The 26,632-nt window shown below is 37.8% G+C and overlaps 1 protein-coding gene across 1 annotated transcript; it reads left to right on the plus strand.

Annotated features, from left to right (window-relative positions):
• Window positions 1-22,139: 22,139 nt before the first annotated feature.
• LOC130980948 (putative leucine-rich repeat receptor-like protein kinase At2g19210) lies at window positions 22,140-25,488 on the plus strand. The gene is made up of 9 exons (XM_057904588.1): window positions 22,140-22,145; window positions 22,240-22,453; window positions 22,981-23,113; window positions 24,372-24,407; window positions 24,500-24,571; window positions 24,661-24,732; window positions 24,827-24,907; window positions 25,048-25,151; window positions 25,235-25,488. Exons 1-9 carry the CDS (start codon window positions 22,140-22,142, stop codon window positions 25,486-25,488), a joined length of 972 nt encoding a protein of 323 aa, XP_057760571.1.
• Window positions 25,489-26,632: the final 1,144 nt, after the last annotated feature.

Here is a 26,632-nt window from a genome sequence, read left to right on the forward strand (position 1 = left end):
CGTTCTTTTATTGTCACTAGCTTGACATTGAACTCCCTTTAAGGTGGTTGATGCTGGTGATGTCTCAACTTGTCCCCTCTCACTGTAAGCCTTCTCTGTGTGCCTTGATGCTCAATTTCAATGTGCTCAAGAGAGAGTACTTGGTTGACAGTGTAATGATCTTCTGTTCCCAGCTGTGATATACTAATTGCACTTTGTCACCTTTGGAAAATCCTTTAGTTGGGAATTTTTTACTCTTCCATCCTTTGTAAGCCATCTTCTTATTTTTCTTCTTTTCTTTCTTGTTGATCTATCTCCTTTGACAGTGACTTGAGTTGTGATACCTCCTTTTTTGTTTATCATCCCGACCTCTTTTTGAATTCCTTTCCCTCCTTGCACTTGCTCATTCTTCTGTCTACTGTGTTGTTGGTTGCTTGCCTTGGAAGACAGTCACTTGTCTTGCTTGTTTTCATTACTTTGTGATTCTGGAAACACTTTCAAGGTGATGCTTTCTTCATGCATCCTGAGGGTTAGCTCTCCTGCTCTATATCTACAATAGCTCTAGCAGTGGCCAAGAATGGTCGACCAAGTATTATGTAGTCATTCTCATTCTCTGATGAATCTAGGATCACAAAGTCTGCAGGAAAGATGAACTTGTCAACCTTAACTAAAAGGTTCTCAATCAACCCTTTAGGATATACCACTGATTGGTCCACCAATTCCAAGGACATCTGTATTGGTTTCACCTCTCCTATGCCAAGCTTTTTCACTAAAGAAGATGGAATTAGATTTATACTCGCTCCTAAGTCACACATCCCCTTGTTGATGAATAGACTTCCAATAGTGCAAGGTAGGAAGAAACCTCCAGGATCTTCAAGCTTGGGAGGGAGCCCTTTTTTGATTAGTTCACTTCATTCTTCACTGAGCATTACAGTCTCCTTCTCATTCTAACTCCTTTTCTTATTGATGAGCTCCTTTAAGAACTTGGCATAGGGGCATTTGCTCCAATGCCTCAGCCAAGGGTATGTTGATCTCTAGCTTCTTGAAAGTCTCAAGGAATTTGTGGAAATGTTGATCTTTTGCCTCTTTTTTGAATCTCTGTGGATAAGGTAGTGGAGGTGTAAGATTCTTCTCCACTCGCTGCTGTATTGGATTTGGTTCTTCCATGCTCTGCTTTCCCTTCTTAGAAATTTTTGTGGTTGGTGTTCTCTTCTGTGAGCTTTTTTGGGATATTCTTGCTTGTTATGTCCTTGTTGTTAGCTTTATCTTTCTCTGTTGGTTCTTTGTCACTCTCCATAAGTTTCTTGGTTGCCCCTTGGTTGCCATCCACCAATGTCTTTCCACTCCTTAATTGCACAGCTTTGCATTCTTCTTTTGGATTAGGAATGGTATCACTTGGTAGTGAGCTTGAAGGTATTTCAATAGAAATCTGCTTGGAGATTTGTCCAATCTGCCTTTCTAGGCTCTTCATGGAAGCTTCTTGGTTCTTTGTTGTCAATTCTTGGTTCTTCATCATCTTCTCCATGAGCATCTCCAGATTAGTAATCCTCTGAGAGTCTTGTGAGATTGGTTGGTTTTGGGGTGTTGATGGATGATGGTGAGTGTTTTGGTTAGCTGGTTGGTTATTGGGTGGATAATGGTTAGAGTTGGGGTAATTATTTTGGGGTTTTCTGTAAAAGTTTTGGTTAGTTGGCTGCTGGTTGTGATTTTGGTTGTTTCTTGGAGTGTTTTGAGCTTAGTTTCTTTGCCATGGTTGTTGGTTTTGGTTGTGGTTGTCTCCCCACCTATGGTTTGGGTGGTTCTTCCAAGATGGATTGTAGGTGTCACCATACACTTCATTTGATCCAGAATTTTGGTTGTGTATATAGTGCACTTGCTCTTGTTGCTGTTCTTCTTGGTTATCTTCATTCTGCCCCCAAAGAGTTGACGGTTGGCTTGTGGCACTCACTGATGCAACCTGAAGGCTATCAATTCTCTTGGCCATTTGCTCAAATTGTTGCTGAATCTGCTGCTGCATCACTTTGTGTTGAGCCAAAATTGTATCCACTCCTTCCAATTCTAACACTCCCTTCCTCTGTGATGGTTGGCGTTGCCTTTGGTGAGCAAAGAAATATTGGTTGTTGGCCACCATATCAATGAGGTTCTGAGCTTCCTCTGCAGTTTTCATCAACTTCTAGGCGAAGGCTCTCCAATTCTTGCAGTTGCAACTTCCTTTCAGCTCCGGCTTTCTCAAATCCCATGTTGCATTCCTTTACTGCCCAAAAAGCTTTGTGCTCCACCTCAACTGCAAGGTGACAAGCCTTTCCATAGATTAAGCGGAAAGGACTCATCCCAATGGGTGTCTTGTATGCTGTTCTGTATGCCCAGAGTGCATTTTGTAGTCTGGTGCTCCAGTCTCTTCTATGAGGTTTGACTATCTTCTGTAAAATGCGCTTGATCTCTCTGTTAGACACCTCAGCTTGTCCATTAGTCTGAGGATGGTAGGCTGTTGCTATTTTATGAATGATCCCATGCTTCTTCAGTAATCCTGTTAGTCTCCTGTTACAAAAATGGGTACCTTGATCGCTCACGATTGCTCGTGGTGATCCAAAGCGACAAATAATGTGGTTTCTAACAAAGGAAACAACAGTATTAGAATTATCAATACGGGTAGGAATTGCTTCCACCCATTTAGAAACATAGTCTACAGCTAACAAGATATATAGGTGGCCATTAGAATTTGAAAATGGACCCATGAAGTCAATGCCCCAAACAAAAAATTTCACAGAAAAGCATAGTTTATCGAGGCATTTCATCCCTCTGGGATATATTACCAAACCTTTGGCATGGGAGACAAGATTCACAAAATTCAGCAGCGTCTTTAAAAAGGGTGGGCCACCAGAATCCACAGTCTAAGATTTTTCTAGCTGTTCTTTGAGGGCCAAAATGTCCTCCACTCTCAGATGAGTGATAGGCCTCTAAAATGGACTGGAATTCTGATTGAGGCACACACCTTCTAATTACCTGGTCAGCGCCACATCTCCATAAATATGGGTCATCCCATATATAATATTTAGACTCACTTTTCAGCTTGTCTCTTTGGTGCTTAGTAAAGTGTGGAAGAAAAGTGCGGCTAACTAGATAATTAGCTACAGGTGCATACCAAGGGGTTACCTCAGATACTGCTTGTAGGTTATCAAATGGAAAATTATCAGCTATAGGAGTGGAGTCATCCTTAATGTGTTCAAGGCGACTCAAGTGGTCTGCCACTAGATTCTGGGTACCACTTCTGTCCTTTATTTCTAAATCAAATTCTTGTAGTAGCAGTATCCAACGTATAAGCCTTGGTTCAGATTTCTTTTTAGCTAATAAATAATTTAGAGCTGCGTGGTCTGAAAACACTACTACCTTAGTACCAAGTAAATAGGCTCGGAATTTATCCAGAGCAAAAACAATAGCAAGAAGCTCTTTTTCAGTAGTAGTGTAGTTAGACTGAGCGGCATCTAAAGTTTTAGACGCATAAGCAACAACAAAAGCGTCCTTACCTTCACGCTGAGCCAGTGCTGCTCCAACTGCATGGTTGGAAGCATCGCACATGATTTTGAATAGCTGGCTCCAGTCCGGTCCTCTCACGATTGGAGCTTGAGTCAGGGCGGTTTTCAGCTTATCAAACGCTTGTTTGCAATCCTCACTGAACTCGAAATCAATATCCTTCTGCAGTAGTCTGGATAGGGGAAGTACTACCTTACTAAAGTCCTTAATGAATCTTCTGTAGAAACCTGCATGTCCAAGGAACGAACGGACTTCCCTCACAGAAGAGGGGTAAGGCAAACTAGAAATAACATCCACCTTTGCTGGATCTACAGAAATGCCAATATTAGATACAACATGTCCCAGTACGATTCCTTGTTTAACCATAAAATGACATTTTTTAAAATTCAATACAAGGTTTGTACTGACACATCTATCTAATACTCTAGATAAACTATCCAAGCAAAGGTTAAAAGAATCACCTTAAATGCTAAAATCATCCATAGAAACCTCCATACAGTCCTCAATAAGATCAGAGAAAAGACTCATCATGCACCTTTGGAAAGTAGCTGGTGCATTGCACAAGCCAAAGGGGATTCTCTTGTAAGCATAAGTCCCAAAGGGACAGGTAAAGGTAGTCTTTTCCTGATCCTCAGGAGCTATATGAATATGGAAATAGCCTGTGTAACCATCTAAAAAGCAATAATGTGATTTACCTGACAGGCGATCCAGCATTTGATCAATGAATGGAAGAGGGTAGTGATCCTTACGAGTAGATTGGTTGAGACGCCTGTAGTCAATGCAGACCCTCCAGGCGTTCTGTACTCTGGTTGCTATGCGCTCTCCATGCTCATTCTTCACTGTAGTGACTCCAGACTTCTTGGGCACCACTTGTACTAGGCTCACCGATTCACTGTCTGAGATGGGGTGGATAATACCTGCCTCTAATAGTCTGGTCACTTCCTTCTTGACAACCTCTAAAATAGTGGGGTTCAATCTTCTTTGGGGTTGATGAACAGGTCTTGCTCCTTCTTCTAAAAATATCCTGTGCTCACAAACTTGAGCGTTGATGCCTACTATGTCTGCTAAACTCCACCCAATTGCTTTCTTGTGCTTCCTCGGCACACTAAGTAACTGCTCTTCTTACTGAGAAGTGAGGTCCTGTGCAATGATAACTGGGAACTTCTGCTTGTCCTCGAGGTAAGCATCTTTGAGGTGTGGAGGGAGGGGTTTCAATTCTAACTTATGTTCATGGTCTGGCTCTGGATTATCTGGAACTGGTGGCAGGGGTAGAGTGCTTGCGTTGTTCTCGGAATTCCCCACACTTGGACCTTGTCCTATGTACTTATCTTCAAACTCTTCCTGGTGAACTTCAGCTACGGTTTCATCTACGATGTCACACTAGAAGATAGAACGATCTTCTGGAGGGTGCTTCATAACTCCATTCAGATTGAAGCTTACTACTTGGCCATCTATTTCAAAAGAGTATGTGCCTGCAAAAGCATCTAATTTGAACTTCGAGGTCTTCAAGAAAGGTCTTCCGAGTAGGATTGATGATGGCTTCTCTGAGTCATGTTGGGGCATCTCCAGGATGTAAAAATCAATGGGGAAAGTGAGACCTTTGATTCCCAGTAATACATTTTCAGCAACTCCAGCCACTGTAATAATACTTTTATCTGCTAACACAAAACGAGCTGCCGAGCTTTTTAAGGGAGGGAGCCTCAAAACATCATATACAGATAAAGGCATTATACTAACACATGCTCCTAAATCACACATGCAGTCAGAAAATATCACACCTCCAATGGTACAGTTAACCATGCATGGACCTGGATCACTACATTTTTCAGGTATATTTCCCATTAAAGCAGATATAGAACTACCTAAAGGAATAGTTTCTAATTCATTAATTTTATCTCTATGTATGCATAAATCCTTTAGAAACTTTGCGTATTTAGGTACTTATTGAATGACATAAAAAAGGGGAACAGTTACCTCAACCTTTTTGAAGATTTCTACCATTTTGGGATCAGGTTCCAACTGCTTCCTGGGCTTCCTTGCAAGTTGTGGAAGTGGAATAGGAACGGCGTCCTCTATAGTGTCTGCGCCCTTTGGTGCTTCTTTCTGTGATTTGGCGTCTTTATCTTCAGCCATGTCCTGTATGCTCTTTTTTTCTTCAACATCTTCTATTTCCACTACCTCTTCAGCTGGGGAGTGTTCAGGTGGATTCGGCTCTTCCTGATTCCTCTCTTACAGTGTGGTTTCGGACCTTAGGGTGATGGCATTAATACCACCCTTTGGGTTGGGTAATGGTTGAGAGGGGAGTCCACCAGAGCTTGAGGACTGGTTGTTGGAGTTGTTCATTGATCCAATCTGTGAGACAAGGGCTTGCAAAGTAGAATTCAAACCATTCAGAGTAGAAGTAAGGTTGTTTTCCATGGCCTGTTGTCTATGATAAATAGATTGTAGTAACTCATCATTAGGAGATGAAGAGGGGTAAGTGATCTGAGAGGTCTGCTGAGATGCTTGAGGCTGTCTTAAATGAGGTGCTCTGTAGGACTGATTCTGATTCTGCTGCCTGAAGTTGTTATTGTTATTCCAACTCTGATTTCTATTGTTATCTCTGCCTCCTCTGTTATGATTGTCCCTCCAACCCTGGTTAGAATTGTCTCTCCAGCCTTGGTTAGAGTTATCCTGCCATCCTTGGTTATAGTTGCCACCTTGATTGTACCCTTGATTGGGGCAGTCATGAAAGTTATGAGTGGCTGCTACAGTGTTATCTTCTGGTTGGAGTTGCGGACACTCATCGGTATAGTGATTGTAATCTGCACAGATTTCGCATACTCGTTGTGGAACCAACTGCTGGTTGTGCTGTGGTGGAGAAAGGTGAACTTACTGAGGCTGTTGTTAATTCAGTTGCATCTGCTTCAGCAAGTTGGTCATTTCACATAAGCTCTGAGCTATAGTAGCAGTCTCTTTACTAGTGGATACCTCTGCAACAGCTCTTGACCGACTTTGTTTCTGCCTGTGATTCCTAGTAGAGTCAGCTAAGTCGCTGATTAATTGCCATGCTTCTTCTGTAGTCTTGTACTTTTTCATAGAACCATTGCTAGCACCTTCCAATGTGGTTCTATCTTGAGATTTCAAACCTTGTGTAAAGTAGCCGAGCAACACTATCTTGTCAATCATATGATGGGGGCATGCTTCTCGAAGATTATTGAAGCGTTCCAAGTATTCATAGAGGGTCTCAAATTCATCCTGAACGATCATAGACATGTCCTTCCTCAGCTTATCGACAACTTCAGCTGGAAAGAATTTCTCCAGAAACTCTCTCCTAAGTGTATCCCAGTTGGAAACAGTTGTTCTGAGTTGAATGTAGTACCACTCTCTTTCCTTTCCTCCAGAGAAAACGGGAAGGCTTTCAATAGAATGGAGATTTCATCAGTGCTATCACGCTTAACAGTAGAATAAGCAATCTGGAAATCCCTAAGATGCTTGATAGGCTCTTGAGCAGGTAAGTCATGAAACTTGGGCATCAAGTTGAGTAGTGAAGACTTTATTTCAAAATCTACAGCTATTGTTGGGTGGTGTGCCTGGAATAGTTGGAGCGTAAAATCAGGGGCTCCTTCCTCCTGGATAGAGACTCTTCTGGGTGCTGCCATGTCACCTGCTTAGTTAACCCTTACTAGGTAAAGGAAAGTCAAGCAAGTTGGAAATCTATTTCTAGTCATAAGTCCTAATCCTCTCCCTTGGGAAGGACTAGAGTTAATGATTAGAGGGTGATTCAATAATAAACCCAATTATAATTTCTCTCTTGAGTAGTTCAACTCAAGGGTTCCTTTCAATCATCCCCAATCAAGTCAAGAAACTACTCACTCATCATAATTATAAAATTCGCAGAATTAATGGTGAAAATAAAACAAGACATGATAAATAATAATGAAAAGATTAATTGAAAATAAAAATAGTTTATATTAATAACTTGTAAAAAAAAGCCAAAGTCAACTCTAGGGGGATTAAAAATATGCAAGAATAAATATAAAAAGTAGATAACAAAATAAGATGACTAGTACCGGAGGTAGACTCTAGTCTGTAATTCCGGGCCGAAAACTGGGTTGAAATCCGGCCCAGAAACTCTGCCAGTGACTTTTGAAATTATGCAGATCGTGCACGTCACGCGGACGTTTTTTTTCTTTTCCATGCGGGCACGTCGTCCATGCCTCTGCGTCGCTTCTGCTTTTCCAATCCGCGCGTCCGCATCACTCATGCGGCCGTGTCACTGAGAATTCCTCTCTTCTGCGCAGTCGCGTCGCTGACGCGTATGCGTCACTTCTCGCTGTTCATCTCCTCAATTTCTTGTATTCCTTCCATTTTTGCAAGCTTCCTTCCCAATCTCTCATTCATTCATGCCCTATAAAGTCTAAAACACTTAACACACAGATCACGGCATCGAATGGAATAAAGGGGATTAAAACACCTAATTAAAGGTCTCCAGGAAGTAAGTTTTCAATCATGTAATAATTTTAGGAAGGAAATATAAATGCATGCTAATTATATGAATAAGTGGGTAAAGACCATGATAAAACCACACAATTAAACACATTGTAAACTATAAAATAGTGGTTTATCAGTCAACTTTGAATCATCTTTGTCAAAATTGAATAATGGTTTTCAATTTCAATCAAGCAACAGAAAAATAAATTCAGTTTAGAACTTTTTCAAAGAGAATTCAAAAGTTCAAAAAGTCCGAAACAAGAATCCAAAGTATACTTGAAATCACCATCTCAGAAAGATATTCAAGAAATTTAGGATGTACTTAAAAGGAGTCAAGTCATACAAGAAAAGGTCTTAGACTAAAGTAGTTCAAACAAGATTCACTAGGCATGAGTCATCAAACAAGCTTTCAATTGATTCAAAAGAATACGAGAGTCATAGGAAAAGACAACTCAATCATTAGTAATCCTTCAAGGATAAGTCTTTGACTAAAAACTCTTGTAGAGACAATAAGAGGATAAACGATGCACTAATTTTGAAAGGAATCAAACTGACCCACATAAGAATGTGATTCACAAAAAGGAAAAACCAAAATCAATGGCAATGTTCACAAGATGTAAAAGATCAGTTAAAAACATAGTCATGCATAACATCCATGGAGATGGAAGGCTTAAGGGATACTCTAGTCCGTTCATACGAAGAAAGCTATGAGTCCAACATTTTCAAAAGAATGACAATGGTATAAACAATGTGGTATGCTAGATCAAACTTTAGTCAAAATAAGTTAGGTAAAGTTTATCAAACGAACTCAACTAGGACAAAAGTGAAAAATCCTTCCTTTTTTTTAGAATTTTGAAAAATACCCAAATACATAATCAAATGAAGATGTGCATTGGAACTATAATAAAATTACTAGAAAGTCAAATTGTAATTTAAAGTAAATGCAGTTCCATAACCAGTAAAAGTATAGGCGAGGTATTAGAAATAAATAGTTGTTAAACTGTATAAGGAATTTTCAAAGTTCATATATAGATAAGTATACATCTATTCAACAGCAATTTTCATAAAAATCTCAAAATTGGCTGTAATCATTGTCAAATAAGAGGAAAACTGAAACAACAAGTTCTCTAAGAATGGACTCGGAACCTGGAATCAAAAGGCACAGCACGTTAAGACAAGTTCAAAGCTGTATCAAAGATCACGTGAATCAAGAAGAACTCAAACAGAGAGAGATAGATACAACAAGGATTTCAAACAAGCATATGAACTTAAGATCAAACAAGAATGCATATGAATAAAGGAATAGAGTGGAAACATCCAACTACTTTTTAAGAGGAGTAGCAAACAAGAACTTCAAGTTAGGACATGAAAGATCAGGTCGACTCGAACAAAATCTAAGATACACAACTGAATAGCCTCGAGAAATAGTTTCTAACGTTCTCAAAATCCGCGATTTGCGTAACTCAAAACTCGTATACCATCTATGATAACCCATTAGAGCTTTCATATACAAAATTCACTAGTATTAAGCCGGCCAAACTTAATGCCAAGAATTATGCAATGCAAGACTAACAGTGTTAATCAATAGATCGTCTTGTGCATAAAGCTCTAATTCTCGTCATTCGACAAGACCTAATACATGACAAACGCTCAGAGTATGTAATTGAAGCATAGTCGGTCCATTCCTCAGGCTCTACAGGAAAGACCGCTCTGATACCATAATGTAACACCCTAACTACCAACGCTCACGCTTCCAGCTGCGCGACTCTGATAGCTCATACATTACGGCGACAATTATACTATTTTATACTAAAATATGAGTCTGTTTAAAACTTTAAGCCACAAAACCGCTCCCAAAAAAACTTTCATTCGATAACGTACATTCATAGATACCATACAACATACAAAACTCATCAAGAGTACATCCATATATATATATATATATATATATATATATATATATATATAATGATATTGCAAGCATTAACCAAAATAATTCATATCCCTCTTACAGAATATATCAAGATAAAGGCGAGGGTACAATAAACCATAACTGAAACAATACAGAGCATCACAACAACAATTAAATAAACTCTTCGTGACTTCTGCGCCGATATCCTAAAGGGGAAAAATGTAGGGGGGCGAGAACATCATCCTCGAAACTATTCTCAATAGAGCATTTTTCGGAATTACTGTAATAGGATACGTGACGATAAACCGTACCAGTGATCAATAATCGTCTTATGCCTCTTCTCAAAAACAACTATTCTTCTTGGAATACAAAGCATCACAATACAGAGCAAAATTCTCTTTCGAATAACGTGTACCCAAAGACATACTATTCTTCTTGGAAAATTAGGAGAAATCATGATTCTCTTTTCAATAATTCTTTCAAAGCATAGCTTCATCGCTTTCATAATTGTTCTAAGTAAAGATAATAAAAGAAGCCATAAATTCACAATCCTCCAAGTAAATAGGAAAGGCATTTAACTCAAAATTTCCCAAATAACATTTCAAATAGAGCCTCGGATTTTATAGAAATTTCGGCAACATCTCCCCTAAAACTTGGACTTTGCCACCCGGTTCGGGTCCCAACTAATCTATTCCTCAATCCCTTTCAATAGTCCAGAATCCAAAAATCAATTCAAAATCACGCTAAATCCAACAGTCACCTCAGTGGCATATCTCAAGGAAACCATTTCAAAATCAAATCAATATCAACCGATTTAACTCATTTCTAAAGCTTTAAAGAAACGGCTCAATAACAAATCATTTGTCCAAAACCAAGTAAATTAAAGTAAACCAGGCCGAATTCAAAAGTGCATTCGACTTTTCACATCATCAAAATAATTGATTCAATTCAAACCAATCCTCAACGATTAAACTCATATTTCAGATCTTTAAAGAATCAACTTCAAAACATTATATTTCACAAAGCCGCACAACAATTCAGCCAAACCAACATCCATAATCATTCGAGTCAATCAAATAATACATAAGGCAAATACAATCACCAAATACACAATATCTCACATCAGTATCCATATGTAATAATTCCAATACATAAAACATAGTTTTTAGAAAGCGCCCCTACCTCAAAAGACAATTTCCATAACCCAAACGTCTCACAGAGTCCTTTCCGCCTCAACCCGAACTGACGGCAACCAAAACCTCAGCTCCCAGCCACTTTCACAATAACCATAGCAACACTAATCGCAACATATAATAACTGAAACTCAATCTTATAGCAATTAATGCCATAAACCTCAGCGTGAGATTACAGAACAGTAACGAAAAGGCTTTCAAATCAAAACGCCTACCGATCCGAAGAAGGAACGGCTGAACCGAAACAGCGGCGGTCTCCGAGCCGGTTCAGCAGTAACTCAGCAGCCACCTCAAGCGGCAGCAGAAACATATTCCGATCATGACAAGTGGAACCAACACCCAGTGACTATAATATTCTCGGAATTCAAAAAGGACAGAAACCACAATTAAAACCCTTACCGCAAACTTTTCCGGTGACGGCAGCATGGTCTCAAGTGGCAGAAACTCAGCCCGGAGCTCCGACGGTGATCCTGGAAGCCACATAACCACTCTCGGCGGTCAGAAACACAGAGAGGCAGCAACACCTGCGGCGGTCGAAACCCCTTTTTGACGGTGGCAGCTCTGGCGTAGGCGGCGCTGGCGACGCGAGCACGGCTGGGCATGGTGGCTGAACCCCAGCTCAGCCTCAGGCCTCTCTGTCTCTCCTCAGGTCTTCTTCGATTTCTCTCTACCTCTGTGCTTGCCGGCAGCAGATCTAGCAGGAAAGGAACCCTCGGCGGTGGAACGGCAGCGGTTAGTGGCGCGTCGGCGGCGACTGGACGCAGCTCCTCCAGCTCGCGTTTCCTTCTCTCCCAACGTCACCCAGTCTCGGCCTTCCTCCCCCTTTGAGTTCGATGGAAATAGACCTACAGCGGTGCTGTGCTTCCTTCACGATTGTGGGCCCGACTGTGGCCTGGCAGTAAGGATGACGGCAAGCTCGACGGCCGTGACAGGAGCAGCCTTCCTCCCCTGCCTTGGCTCTTGAGCTCTCCGTCTCCCTCTCTCAATCTCTCATCTGGGCTTCCCCATCAGCTCACGGTGACGGACATGAAGGACAGCACAGGGAGGATGTGACGGGCGGCTGTGAAGCGCAGCTCGCGGTGAGGCGGGTGAGGACGATGGCGGCGCGGTGAACTGCCTTCCCTTGCCCCTTCACGCTGGCAACCCCTTCTTCCTTCTCCCTCAATTTCACTTTCTGCTTCTGTTTTCTTCCTTTCATGAAAAAGGAGAAAGGAAACCGTGTGTATTGTGGCTACTGGGGTATGGGAAACAATGGGTAACCGGGTAAGGTTTTAGGGTTAGGGATTTTGAGTAAAATTACGGTTAGGGGTAATTCGGTAATTTCAAATAAAATTGAGAATAATATAATAATTGAAACCCAAATTAAACCCAACACTAATTATATAGAGAAAATACTATTTGCTCATCAATTTTACAAATTATTTTCAACGAAATGTCCAAATCAAATAATTAGAAATAATATAATTAAATCCTTTATTTTCCAAAGTAAAGTATTAATATTTAAAAATATTAATTATTTAATCCAAATCATTTAAATTCCTTATTATTTCATAACTATCAACTTTATAATTCAAATATAGAAAATAATCCAATAATTATAAAATTGGATAATAATTATAACTTATCTCAAATTCAATAAATCAAACCTCGCCTTAATTATCTTTAATAAAACAATTTCTGAAATTAAGGCTATAAATAACCATATGATTTGAGACTTGATCATAAAAAGACTTTTCAAAGATTTTGGGTCTTACATTCTACCCACCTTATAAAAATTTTTGCCCTCGAAAATTGATACAAAACGAAAGAAATTTCATATCAGTTCACCCTTGAACACATTTAAGGAATAAGCAAAAATATCTCAACACATAAACATATATACGGTTTGAAACAAATTCAAGCCGAGTCGAAGAAAATCAGCGCATTGGTTTGAAACAAATTCAAGCTGAGTCGAAGAAGTATGAGGTTTACAGGAGAGAATATCTCAAACCCAAGATAAAGTTCACAGAACTCAAGAGCATGATTAAAAATACTTCTGAATGCATTGTTCACAAAAGAATCGAAAACTTGCGGAAAAATCACTTCGCAATTTAAAAGAAAAGTTAAGCAACAACCATTCTTCAAGAGAGTAGCCAAAAGCATAAATATGGCTTTGCTGTAATACAATTTCATGTTGAGACAGATCATGTAGAATTTTTAAAAACAAACTATACACAGGTTTGGTTAAGAGCAAAAATATTTCCTCAAATATTTTAGAAAGATAGTCAGGTGCACAATCTTAACCAAAAGTAGTTCAGAAGACTCGGAAGAAAAATCAAATGCTTGTCCAAAAATTATCAAAGTCCATATTCAAACAAGCGTGTATAACATTTATAGCAATGACAAAAGAGGAGTTAAAATCTTTTTAGAAAAGAAATTCCGAGGTAAAAATTCGCTTACAATCTGGTAAAGGAAACAAGTGGTGCATTACAAACGGACAGGTTTCCACTAACCAAGGAAGCTTCTCAAAACTTCATTTAAAATAGCGGATGTCAACTTTAAATCATCTTTGTCAAAATTGAAAAATGGTTTTCAATTTCAATCAAGCAACAGAAAAATAAATTCAGTTTAGAACTTTTTCAAAGAGAATTCAAAAGTTCAAAAAGTCCGAAACAAGAATCCAAAGTATACTTGAAATCATCATCTCAGAAAGATATTCAAGAAATTTAGGATGTACTTAAAAGGAGTCAAGTCATACAAGAAAGGGTCTTAGACCAAAGTAGTTCAAACAAGATTCACTAGGCATGAGTCATCAAACAAGCTTTCAATTGATTCAAAAGAATACAAGAGTCATAGGAAAAGATAACTCAATCATTAGTAATCCTTCAAGGATAAGTCTTTGACTAAAAACTCTTGTAGGGACAATAAGAGGATAAACGATGCACTAATTTTGAAAGGAATCAAACTGACCCATATAAGAATGTGATTCACAAAAAGGAAAAACCAAAATCAATGGCAATGATCACAAGATGTACAAGATCAGTTAAAAACATAGTCATGCATGACATCCATGGAGATGGAAGGCTTAAGGGATACTCTAGTCCGTTCATACGAAGAAAGCTATGAGTCCAACATTTTCAAAAGAATGACATTGGTATAAACAATGTGGTATGCTAGATCAAACTTTAGTCGGAATAAGTTAGGTAAAGTTTATCAAACGAACTCAACCAGGACAAAAGTGAAAAATCCTTCTTTCTTTTTTAGAATTTTGAAAAATACCCAAATACATAATCAAATGAAGATGTGCATTGGAACTATAATAACATTACTAGAAAGTCAAATTGTAATTTAAAGTAAATGCAGTTCCATAAACCAGTAAAAGTATAGGCGAGGTATTAGAAATAAATAGTTGTTAAACTGTATAAGGAATTTTCAAAGTTCATATATAGATAAGTATACATCTATTCAACAGCAATTTTCATAAAAATCTCAAAATTGGCTGTAATCATTGTCAAATAAGAGGAAAACTGAAACAACAAGTTCTCTAAGAATGGACTCGGAACCCGGAGTCAAAAGGCACATCACGTTAAGACAAGTTCAAAGCTGTATCAAAGATCACGTGAATCAAGAAGAACTCAAACAAAGAGAGATAGATACAACAAGGATTTCAAACAAGCATATGAACTTAAGATCAAACAAGAATGCATATGAATAAAGGAATAGAGTGGAAACATCCAACTACTTTTCAAGAGGAGTAGCAAACAAGAACTTCAAGTTAGGACATGAAAGAACAGGTCGACTCGAACAAAATCTAAGATACACAACTGAATAGCCTCGAGAAATAGTTTCTAACGTTCTCAAAACCCGCGATTCGCTTTACGCAAAACTCGTATACCATCTATGATAATCCATTAGTACTTTCATATACAAAATTCGCTAGTATTAAGCCGGCCAAACTTAATTCCAAGAATTATGCAATGCAAGACTAATAGCTTTAATCAATAGATTGTCATGTGCATAAAGCTCTAATTCTCGTCATTCGACAAGACCTAATACATGACAAACGCTCAGAGTATGCAATTGAAGCATAGTTGGTCCATTCCTTAGGCTCTACAGGAAAGACCGCTCTGATACCATAATGTAAAACCCTAACTACCAAAGCTCACGCTTCCGGCCGCGTGAATCTGATAGTTCGGACATTATGGCGACACTTATACTATTTAATACTAAATATGATCATGTTTAAAACTTTAAACCACAAAACCGCTTCCAAAAATACTTTCATTTGATAACATACATCCATAGATAACAACTTACAAAACTCATCAAGAGTACATTCATATATACATACATATATATATATATATATATATATATATATATATATATATATAATAATGATATTATAAGCATTAACCAAAACAATTCCTATCCCTCCTACAGAATATATCAAGATAAAGGCGAGGGTACAATAAACCATAACTAAAACAATACAGAGCATCACAACAACAATTAAATAAACTCTTCATGACTTCTGCGCCCATATCCTGAAAAGGGAAAAATGTATGGGGTGAGAACATCATCCTCGAAAGGGTTCTCAGTAGAGGGTTTTTGGAAATTACTGTAATAGGATACGTGACGATAAACCGTACCAGTGATCAATAATCGTCTTATGCCTCTTCTCCAAAACAACGGTTTACCATAAAAGAGAAATATGAAATCTTTTTCTGAAAGAGAAAACTGTTCATTTAAAACAATATTCAAAAGTCTTTCAAAAGGTTTATCTATGCTGAACCAAAATAGCCTTTCATAGTTTTTCAAACCAGAAACATAAAACCGGAATCATCCATCGGTCCACCTCAATTCAACCACGGCCCTAGACCCAAACAATCCAATCCAACAACCAATCACCACAAACCAACAGAGTCCCAGTTGCAAACATAGATAGGAAGTTCAAGCTCAAACAAACAGTTACAGCAAGTAGAACAAGTAGCAGGTAATCACAAGTATTCACATAGGCAAACCAAGTACAATATGCACACCCAAACAATGTCACATAGATGCATATGATGCATGCCTGTTCTAGTGGCTGATGATATCATCTGTCAGTTATATAGCCAACCCAACAAGTCCTGGTAGCTAACCCTTGGACTGTCCCTCTGTCGTGTCTCCCCAACTCAAGTTATACTCAACATAATCGTTATCATAATCATGATTCATATCCATCACCTTCACTGGTGAATATTCACGGGGGTGAGCTCATCTGGGAATTTCACAATGCCTGGCCACCCTGACGACATAGGGTCAAAAGAGCTACGAGTCTCCACCTGGAGCACGTGGTGGCTAGCCACTGCTTTCTCCCAGGGAAACTCGTATCTCCGATAGTGGAAGTGCAATATCACAAATTATCAATATCTCAGCATATATGCTTTCATTCTCAGCCATGGATCAACATCCATCTCAGCCATCCGGCTCACGGTTCAATCCAGAACCAACCAATATTCATATCATACACAGCCATTCCGGCTCACAGTTCAATCCAGAACCAGCCAATATTCATAATCATACACAACCATTCAGGCCCATAATAAAATAGCACTTCCACCATTCAACATCATCAAATTCACAAATCGGCATTTAAGCCATAAATCTTATTTCTCAAATCATTTCACTTTGAAATCAAGTTTCAACTCTTCTCAGCCTTGGCTTTAAAGATCTCATTTCTCAAATCATCTTAGGCTCATAAGCCACTTTTACTAAAGGTAAATTCCCATTTGTAAACAATGCCACTCTCGGCATCCTCTTTCCAAAACTTCCATAACCATGGTAAGTTAAAGATTTATTTTGAAATATTCAAAATCATCCATATAACAATGGAATTTTATAACAAAAGTCTCTCGGCAGAGTCTCAAGTCTTTAGGGGAGAATAACATAACTCATTTCGCCAAATTCATTTAAAATCATTAAAACCTTGGCTTTCCGAGTTGAGTAATAAAATAGGATCTAAGTCAATCCGAGTCATGTAATCAATTACTCTTTTCAAAGCCATTTCCTTTACTTAAACAAAACCAGCTTCAATTACATAATTAAATCTGACGTGTTTCAAACTGCTAAGAGAATCATTTTTGTTGTGTTAAACTAGAGTTCAAAGGGTACTCTGAATCTTATTCAAAACGGCAAAATAACGAGGTTCATCAATCGAAATCCAATTCCTTTTAAAATCACGAAAACTCTTCCAATGGAAACTCTTTATGTTTAATAGAGAAAAACATAAACTCGTTTTACCTTTTAAAACAGCCTCAAGGCAAAATTCTTTTTCGAATAACTTGTACCCAAAGACATACTATTCTACTTGGAAAATAAGGAGAAATCATGATTCTGTTTTCAATAATTCTTTCAAAGCATAGCTTCATCGCTTTCATAATTGTTCTAAGTAAAGATAATAAAAGAAGCCCTAAATTCACAATCCTCCAAGTAAATAGGAAAGGCATTAAACTCAAATTTTCCCAAATAACATTTCAAATAAAGCCTCGGATTTTATAGAAATTTCGGTAGCATCTTCCCTAAAACTTGGACTTTGCCACCCGGTTCGGGTCCCAACTAATCCGTTCCTCAATCCCTTTCAACAGTCCAGAATCCAAAAATCAATTCAAAATCATGCTAAATCCAACAGTCGCCTCAGTGGCATATCTCAAGGAAACCATTTCAAAATCAAATCAATATCAACCAATTTAACTCATTTCCAAAGCTTTAAAGAAACGGCTCAATAACAAATCATTGTCCAAAACCAAGTCAATTAAAGTAAACCAGGCTGAATTCAAAAGTGCATTTGACTTTTCACATCATCAAAATAATTGATTCAATTCAAACCAATCCTCAACAGATTAAACTCAGATTTCAGATGTTTAAAGAATCAATTTCAAAACATTATATTTCACAAAGTCGCAGAACAATTCAGCCAAACTAACATCCCCAATCATTCGAGTCAATCAAATAATACATAAGGCAAATGCAATCACCAAATACACAATATCTCACATCAGTATCCATATGTAATAATTCCAATACATAAAACATAGTTTTTAGAAAGCGCCACTAGCTCAAAACGCAATTTCCATAACCCAAATGTTTCACAGAGTCCTTTCCGCCTCAACCCGAACTGACGGCAACCAAAACCTCAGCTCCCAGCCACTCTCACAATAACCATAGCAACACTAATCGCAACATATAACAACCGAAACTCAATCTTATAGCAATTAACGCCATAAACCTCAGCGTGAGATTACCGAATAGTAACGAAAGGGCTTTCAAATCAAAACGCTTACCAAACCGAAGAAGGAACGGCTGAACCGAAACAGCGGCTGTCTCCGAGCCAGTTCAGCGGCAACTCAGTAGCCACCTCAAGCGGTAGCGGCGACAAATTCTGATCACAACAACTGGAACCAACACGCAGTGACTATAATATTCTCGAAATTCAAAAAGGACAGAAACCACAATTAGAACTCTTACTGGTAAACTTTTCCAGCGACGGCAGCAGGGTCTCAAGTGGCAGAAACTAATCCCGGAGCTCTGACGGTGATCCCAGAAGCCACATAACCACTCCCGGCAGTCAGAAACACAGAGAGGCAGCGACACCTGCGGCGGTCAAAACCCCTTTCTGACGGCGGCAGCTCCGGCCGAGGCGGCACCGGCGGCGCGAGCACAGCTGGTCATGGGGGCTGAACCCCAGCTCAGCCTCGGGCCTCTCTGTCTCTCCTCGGGTCTTCTCCGATTTCTCTCTCCCTCTGTGCTTGCTGGCAGCAGATCTAGTAGGAAAGGGACCCTCGGCGCGGCAGAGCGGCGGCGGTTAGTGGCGCGTCAGCGGTAACTGGACGCAGCTCCTCCAGCTCGTGTTTTCTTCTCAACGGGACCCAGTCTCGGCCTTCCTCCTCCTTTGAGTTTGAAGGAAATGGACCCACGGCGGCGCTGTGCTTCCTCGACGATTGTGGGATCGATGGCGGCGCGGCAGTAAGGACGACGGCAAGCTCGACGGTGGTGACAGGAGCAGCCTTCCTCCCCTTCCTTGGCTCTCGAGCTCTCTGTCTCCCTCTCTCAATCTCACATCTGGGCTTCCCCTTCAACTCGCGGCGATGGACATGAAGGACAACACAGGGAGGACGCGCCGGGCGGCTGTGAAGCACAGCTCGCGGTGAGGCGGGTGAGGACAATGGCGGCGCGGTGAACTCCCTTCCCTTCCCCCTTCGCACCAGCGACCCCTTCTCCCTTCTTCCTCAATTTCACTTTCTGCTTCTGTTTCCTTCCTTTCATGAAAAAGAAGAAAGGAAACCGTGTGTATTGTGGTTGCTGGGGTATGGGAAACAACGGGTAACCGGGTAGGGTTTCAGGGTTAGGGTTTTTGAGTAAAATTAGGGTTAGAGGTAATTCGGAAATTTCAAATAAAATTAAGAATAATATAATTATTGAAACCCAAATTAAACCCAACACTAATTATATAGAGAAAATACTATTTGCTCATCAATTTTACAAATTATTTTCAACGAAATGTCCAAATCAAATAATTAGAAATAATATAATTAAATCCTTTATTTTCCAAAGTAGAGTATTAATATTTAAAAATATTAATTATTTAATTCAAATCATTTAAAATCCTTATTATTTCATAACTATCAATTTTATAATTCAAATATAGAAAATAATCCAATAATTATAAAATTGGATAATAATCATAACTCATCTCAATTCAATAAATCAAAACTCGCCTTAATTATCTTTAATAAAACAATTTCTGAAATTAAGGCTATAAATAACCATATGATTTGAGACTTGATTATAAAAAGACTTCTCAAAGATTCTGGGTCTTACATGCATCATGATTCTCTGTTGTATTTCTCTGTGACTTGTCACAACTAGAAAATAGATTAATACAGACAGATTTACAGACAGATTTAGTCTTTAATACAGATGGATTTTTGGTTACCGACGAAATTACCTACGGATTTTGTCCCTCTGTAAAAGCCCCGTAGAAAATTATTTACCGACGGATTTTTTTTTCGTCAGAAAATTACAGACGGATTTTTACGAGTTACCGACGGATTTTCCCTCTGTAAATTCTCCATCCATTTCCCGAAGACAACGAAATTTTCGACGGATTTTCCGTCTGTAAATTACAGACGAATTATCAGACAGATTTTTCGTCTGTAATTACAGACGAATTTTCAGATGGATTTTCCATCTGTAATTACAGACGGATTTTCTGACAGATTTTTCATCTGTAATTTGAACATTGGAAAATCATCTCACACTCTGATTACAAACAGAAAATCTGTCTGTAAATCCGCCAGTAAGGTAAAATAGATTTTTTTTATTTTTCCAATTACAAAATAAACTTGTTTTCATACAAAATAAATAAATTTAATACAAATTTTTATATAATGTGTATTCAAATATTTATAATATTTCAAAAAATAAACAAAGTGTATTGATACATCAACTATAATAATAAGTAACAAAGATACATCAACAAAGTCTATTGAGTAAATTAAAAGTTGTTAATGGGTATCCAAAGTGCTCTAAATGATTTTCCTCATACTAGTAAATTAAAAGACCTATGTTGCAAGCAACTCCTATTCAATTTCCTAACTTATTTGAACAATTTTCGCTTCTCTAATAATTAATAGATGAAGTTGGTGAAGGAGGTCCTGTGTTAATTCCACTTATCTCATCTACAAAATTCTTCACTTGCTCTTTCTGCTGCTGCTTCTTCTTCATCATCACTACTTTCCTCACAAGAAAACTTTGTCTTTTTGTTCCTCAATAAAAATGCCCAGAGTGAGAACATAGACCTTATCACAAACTTTTGGGTAAACTTCATCATCATCTGCAAAATGCCATGTTAAAGTGAACTGCATTTATTGAACTAATCACAAACTTTTGGGTAAATTTTCATCTTAACTTAAAGATTAAAATAATCTGACATCAGACTAATAAAGACTCTACTCAATTAACTGGTAGTGAAAATTAGTGTAGTGATGGTATCAGAAAGATAATTGTGATCCCAGGACAACTCTATTGTTCATCAAGATATGACACTTGGTGAAGAACAGAGTCATACTAGTGGCTGGTGTTCTCTCACAAGTAAGTAAAGCAATAAAGTGCATAAAAGTAAAGAAAGCAATAAAGTGCAGAAAAGTAAAATGGCAAGAAAAGTAAATGTAAGAACTAAAAATAAAATGAACATTGGGATCAAGAGATATTGCAATCCTCCGAATCAAGTAAATTCTTATCTCTCCCTCAATCAATGCATTCATTGATCTCCTTGGCAATCTTAAGTGATTGGATCCCAATTCCTTGGCAATCCAATCTCTCGAAGCTTGAACAATTTCCCAATTCCTTGATTTAATTGCTCATGGGAAGAGATGAAGTTTGGTCACTGATTATACCACACACATTCATAGGTCAAAGTATTGGGAGGATTACATGTCACTATATCTGCCCAACCCCCAACCTAATCCAATGTGAGAGAGCATTTCTAGCATGATCTCCTCATCCCTTTTCCAAGGCTCAGAGGAGATCTAATTATGGAGAGTTTCTTTTCCAAGACAACTAACCAATTGAATCACTACAAGAAAAATACCCATTCAGCCACACTTTTTTTAAACTACATTTGAAAAGCGTAGCCTATTCTAAAAATAGGCTACGCTTTTTCGCATGGTGCCCTTTTATAAGAGAAAAGGAAACATTATTGAGGCATCACTTCAAAAGCGTTTCCTTAGATATTTTAAATATCACTTATAAAGCGTAGCCAAATCTAAAAAGCTATGGGTACATTTTTTAGACCAAAGGGAGCGCTTTTAAAAAGTAACCCATTTATTAAGTTTTGGCTGCGCTTTAGAAGTGTCTCCTAATATAAAATACCAAATAAACAGTTAGTGAAATTTTGGAGGAACCTTCGATCACCCACCCTCAGTCCTCATTCCCTCACTCACGCAACACACACCCTCATCCTCACTCAACACACACACGAAGAAATCAGAAAGCTAAGGGGGAGAACGGGAAGAAGAAGAGATCGTCGAATGCCAGTGAGAGAGAGAAAGCTCAAGGAAGAGAGAAAATGCAATGGAGGAGAGAAGAAAGGGGTGCTTTGTGCCGCTGAAGCTCCACCGCCACTGCTAGGTCTTGTTGCCGTCGCCGTTCTGCCGCCGCCAGGATGATGTACCACCACCGAGGATCTCGAAGGGATGTATCACCGCCGTTGTGCTCTGTCGCCGCGCTGCCGTTGACTGGAACTCGCCGCTGAGCTGCTGCACCGTCTCCAAGCCGTTGCATCGCCGCTCATCTCTTATTCACCATCGCTGCTCATCGCCATGGTCGTATCCTCTATCACCAGGTAAGCATTCTCTATTCTGTATCATCTCTTTCTCGCTCATTCTGTAACTCGCTCTCACTTTTCAGTTCTAAGGTGTGTATGGTTTTGATAGTGGCTAATTGAGATAAAGAAGGTATGTATCAATTTTCAATTGGTTCTGTGAATTTTTGGGGGGTTTTGGGTTCTAATTTTAGGTTTTCAATTAGTTTAGTATCTGAAGGAAAAATTAGTGAAAAGAACAAGTATCACACTGAAATATTCTGATTGATGTCTTGGTTCATACGCATTCCTTGAACATAGTGATTGCTTTCAATTTCCAGCTTCAAGCTATATTCCTCTCTGATGCTTTTTTTAGTTATGTTTTCTTTGCTTTGGGTGTTTTACATAAAAATTTGATTACCAATTTAAATTCTCCTTAATCATGTAAACCAGAAATTCATTTGAAAACTAAAGAATTAAGCTGTGTTTTTTTGTAGGCAAACAAGATTTAATCTGTTATTTATCTGATTGATTATTGTTTTTATTTTTATGCTGGTTTTGGTGTACAGATATAAAATCAGGACATGGATTTGTTGTTGGAGATGAAGGGTATAGGCAGGACAGTGACATTCAGAAAGTTAAGCTTTCAAGGGAGGCATTGACACAGCTCTCCAAGTTAGTTGAGTCCAGAGTTAGTACAGGGTGAGTATCTTTTTTTTTATGTGCAGCTTGTGAGAATTTCTTTCGTCTTAATTGATGTTAGAACCTGAAAGTGCTTATTCAGTTGTGTAGGTGATGATGATATTTGGATTGATAACATCAGATAAATGTGTGAGGCTCTAAACAATAATTGAGTGAATTTATATGGTTTTATGTTTCCTTTTTTTATGATTTTTTTGTAATTGACAAGTTCCATATCGATATCGTCTAGGAATATGGCCAAACAGCCTTCTCCTGTGAAATTGCTTTTAGAGTTGAGTCAGGTCCATAATTCTAAATTGGTAACAAAACTTATTGCTTGCTTCATGTTGTAATTGACTGCATTTTATATATAATTAAATGCTAGATTTGAGATTCCTGTAGTATAACTAATACCTTATGAATTATGTTCTGTTTCCTCTTGTTGAGATTATTTACTGATTTTTGATTCTATCATTTCAGCAGATTAAGAACTTGAAACATCAGTTCTTTCAGTTTGGTAAGTTTTATAACATAGCATAACATTTTTTGTTAGAAATCTAAGTCAGATTTTTCTTGTGCAGTCTCGATACGATCTTAACACTATTCTATTCCTTTTGGAATTGGGGCTGCTACCAGGTTAGATTAAATACTATCTACCATAAATCTTCTGTTTGCATATCTAGAGGCTGTGGATGGCAGCACCTTGGGCTTTTCATAAATCTAGGAGCATTCTACCTATGTGGGATTTCACTTGTTGCACCATTGGCATTTTGGGTCAAATTAAGAGGTAAAGAACTTTAGATAGGTATGACCATATTTTCTAAGTTCAAACAGCATCCTCCCCCTCTCCCTGAAACTCATATTTGTTAATTTGCACCAGGTTCCATTTTTTTTTATCTTGTAGCTGATTAAGTCTCTAGGTTAATTTTAATTTTGTTGTTTAGATTTTGTCTGAATTTAATTAGACTTGAATTTTTTGGTTTAACTTAGTTTGATTAGGATTTTACATTAGAATTAGCTTTAGTTAATGAACATTAAACATTTTATTCTAGTTCTTGAGTGTTGTAGTGTTGATGGTTTGGATAATAATTCTTGATTTATTTTATGTGAAAGCTGATTAGATTCTTTATTCCATTGGGCTCATACCCTCCTAGTGTGGGTCTTCAAGGGATGCGATGGTCAACTATCATGAATGTGAAGTCAAATTATGGGATAAAAGAAATTGACAAGGAGATCCATGCATTCCACTAAGTTACATGTGGGATGGTGTTAATTGCAGCTATGCTGGTTCTTCTTCTCCAAGGATCATATACTTGTAAGTTTTGGTTAATTTTATTGTAGATGAAACTACATAGTTTTCTCTTGGATGAAATTGATGAAACTTATTTATAATCATGATGGTTGTAGGAACTTATCTTCCAGTGGTTTAACTGGAAACATAGCATCAGCCATATCTAATTTGAAGTCAATAGGATATTTGTAAGTCACTGAATCCATCAGATGTACAATTATAAATGCTGAGGTATAAATTTTAAGAGTTGAGTAAAAATAATTTGTTCCAATTTCAGGGATTTATCAAACAACAGTTTGACAGGATCAGTGCCTTATTTCTTATCTCAACTTCATTCCTTGAAAGTTCTGTAAGTAAGATATTTTTATATTGAAAACTTATTTCTGAATAAATTTATAAAATATAAAATAAGTGACAACACTCAACATTTTCCTCCAATGAAGGAACCTGGAAGGGAATCAACTAACAGGAGCAGTTCCAATGCAACTCAGAGAGAATTCAAATAATGGCATGTTCAAAACCAGGTATGTTTTATAGTTTATACCTCAAATTTCAGTTCCAAATAGTAATATTTTATGTTACTAATATGTTTATTTATTTTTATTATTATTGTAAGTGCAAGTTTTTGAGGAAATCAAGGTCTTTGCTATTCAGGTTCATACAGCAATAGTAATAAAGTTGTGGTCCAATTGGTGGCATTACTAGGTGGAGGTTTTGTGATTCTAGCAACAACAATCACTTCTTTCTTTATATTCAAAAGACATAGAGGTATATGATAATCTTCTATGTTTGGTTTAATTTCTAAGATAGTTAGCTTTATATTTTACTCAATGCATTGTTTCCACATACAGTAGCCTCTGAAATGGGGAATCTGAGAGCATATTCAAGAATAAAGATGGAGTTAGAGTCAAATAAACAGCAATTTAGCTATGCTGAAGTCCAAAAAATTACCAAAAATTTTAAAAGGGTTGTGGGAAAAGGAGCATCTGGAACAGTGTATCATTGCTATGTAGGTGATACTGAAGTTGCTGTCAAAATGCTGTCTCCTTCAGACTCAAACTCAGCCCAAGTATATCTACAATTTCAAGCACTATTCACCCGGTGAGAACAATAGAAGAGGAGAATCTTGATTATGACAGTAATGCTTGCTTATCCAGCTTGATTTTTAATAGTCCCTCCTAGAAAAATGCTCTTTAGGCCAGATTTTGAGATGGATAATTTATTTAGAATATGTTTAATTTAGTGGGTATGTTTAACTTAGTGTGAGATGTATAAATATTCAAAATTATGTTCATTCCAATATTTTTGGTTCATTATAAATATATTTTTTGTTGAAAGATCATTTTTATTATTTAAAGAAATTTTTTATTATTATGTAGTTATTTTTATTTTATAATATTTAATTCATTTAATTAAAAATCTAAAATGATACATGTAATCATGATTACTAAATATTATGTACAAAAAATTATTAGAATATATATATATATATATATATATATATATATATATATATATATACAGAAAATTAAAAAAAAAAAAGAGGGACCTAAGGCTACACTTATAAATGGTAGCCATGGTATATAATGTGGCTACGCTTTACAGGTGATGCAGTAGCGTTGAAAAGCGTAGCCTATTCTGGCAAAAATACAAGCTGAAAAGCGTAGCCTTTGGTCTTGGACAGCATCACTTGAAAAGCGTACCCTATTTCTAAAAGCCAAAAGCGTAGCCCTTGGTGCAGAAAAGCGTAGCCTTTGAGAATATGCAACGGCCGAATAGGAATCACTCCAAAAAGCGTAGCCGTAGCCTAAAAACGTAGTCGTAGCCTAAGGCATCATTTTTTTCACTTTTAGCTACACTTTTCAAATGTACCTGAATGGGTGTTTTTCTTGTAGTGAATTAAGATCGAAAGCTCTCTAGTAAAATAAAGAGAAAAGAAAAAAGAAGAAGAATAAAAACTACAATTGATCCATTGAATCACAATAGAGCTCTCTAACCCAATGAAAAGAGTTAGTTGATCATTGCTCTACCCAAAATAGAAATGAAAGAAAGTGCAGAAAAGTAAAGATGAAGATTAAAACTAACATTGAAACTTCCAAATTCATAAATGAAAAGTACAAAGAAAAGAAAGAGAAGGAAAAGTGTGTGAGGGGAGGGAGTCCGAAGACCCCTCTTCAATCCCCAATTCCAAAATTCCCCTTTCCACTTGAATGTAAAAACTAAGGCCCTTATATAGGCTCTCCTAAATT

The sequence above is a fragment of the Arachis stenosperma genome, chromosome 5, assembly GCF_014773155.1.
Source record: "Arachis stenosperma cultivar V10309 chromosome 5, arast.V10309.gnm1.PFL2, whole genome shotgun sequence".
In the NCBI taxonomy this organism is placed as follows: Eukaryota; Viridiplantae; Streptophyta; class Magnoliopsida; order Fabales; family Fabaceae; genus Arachis; species Arachis stenosperma.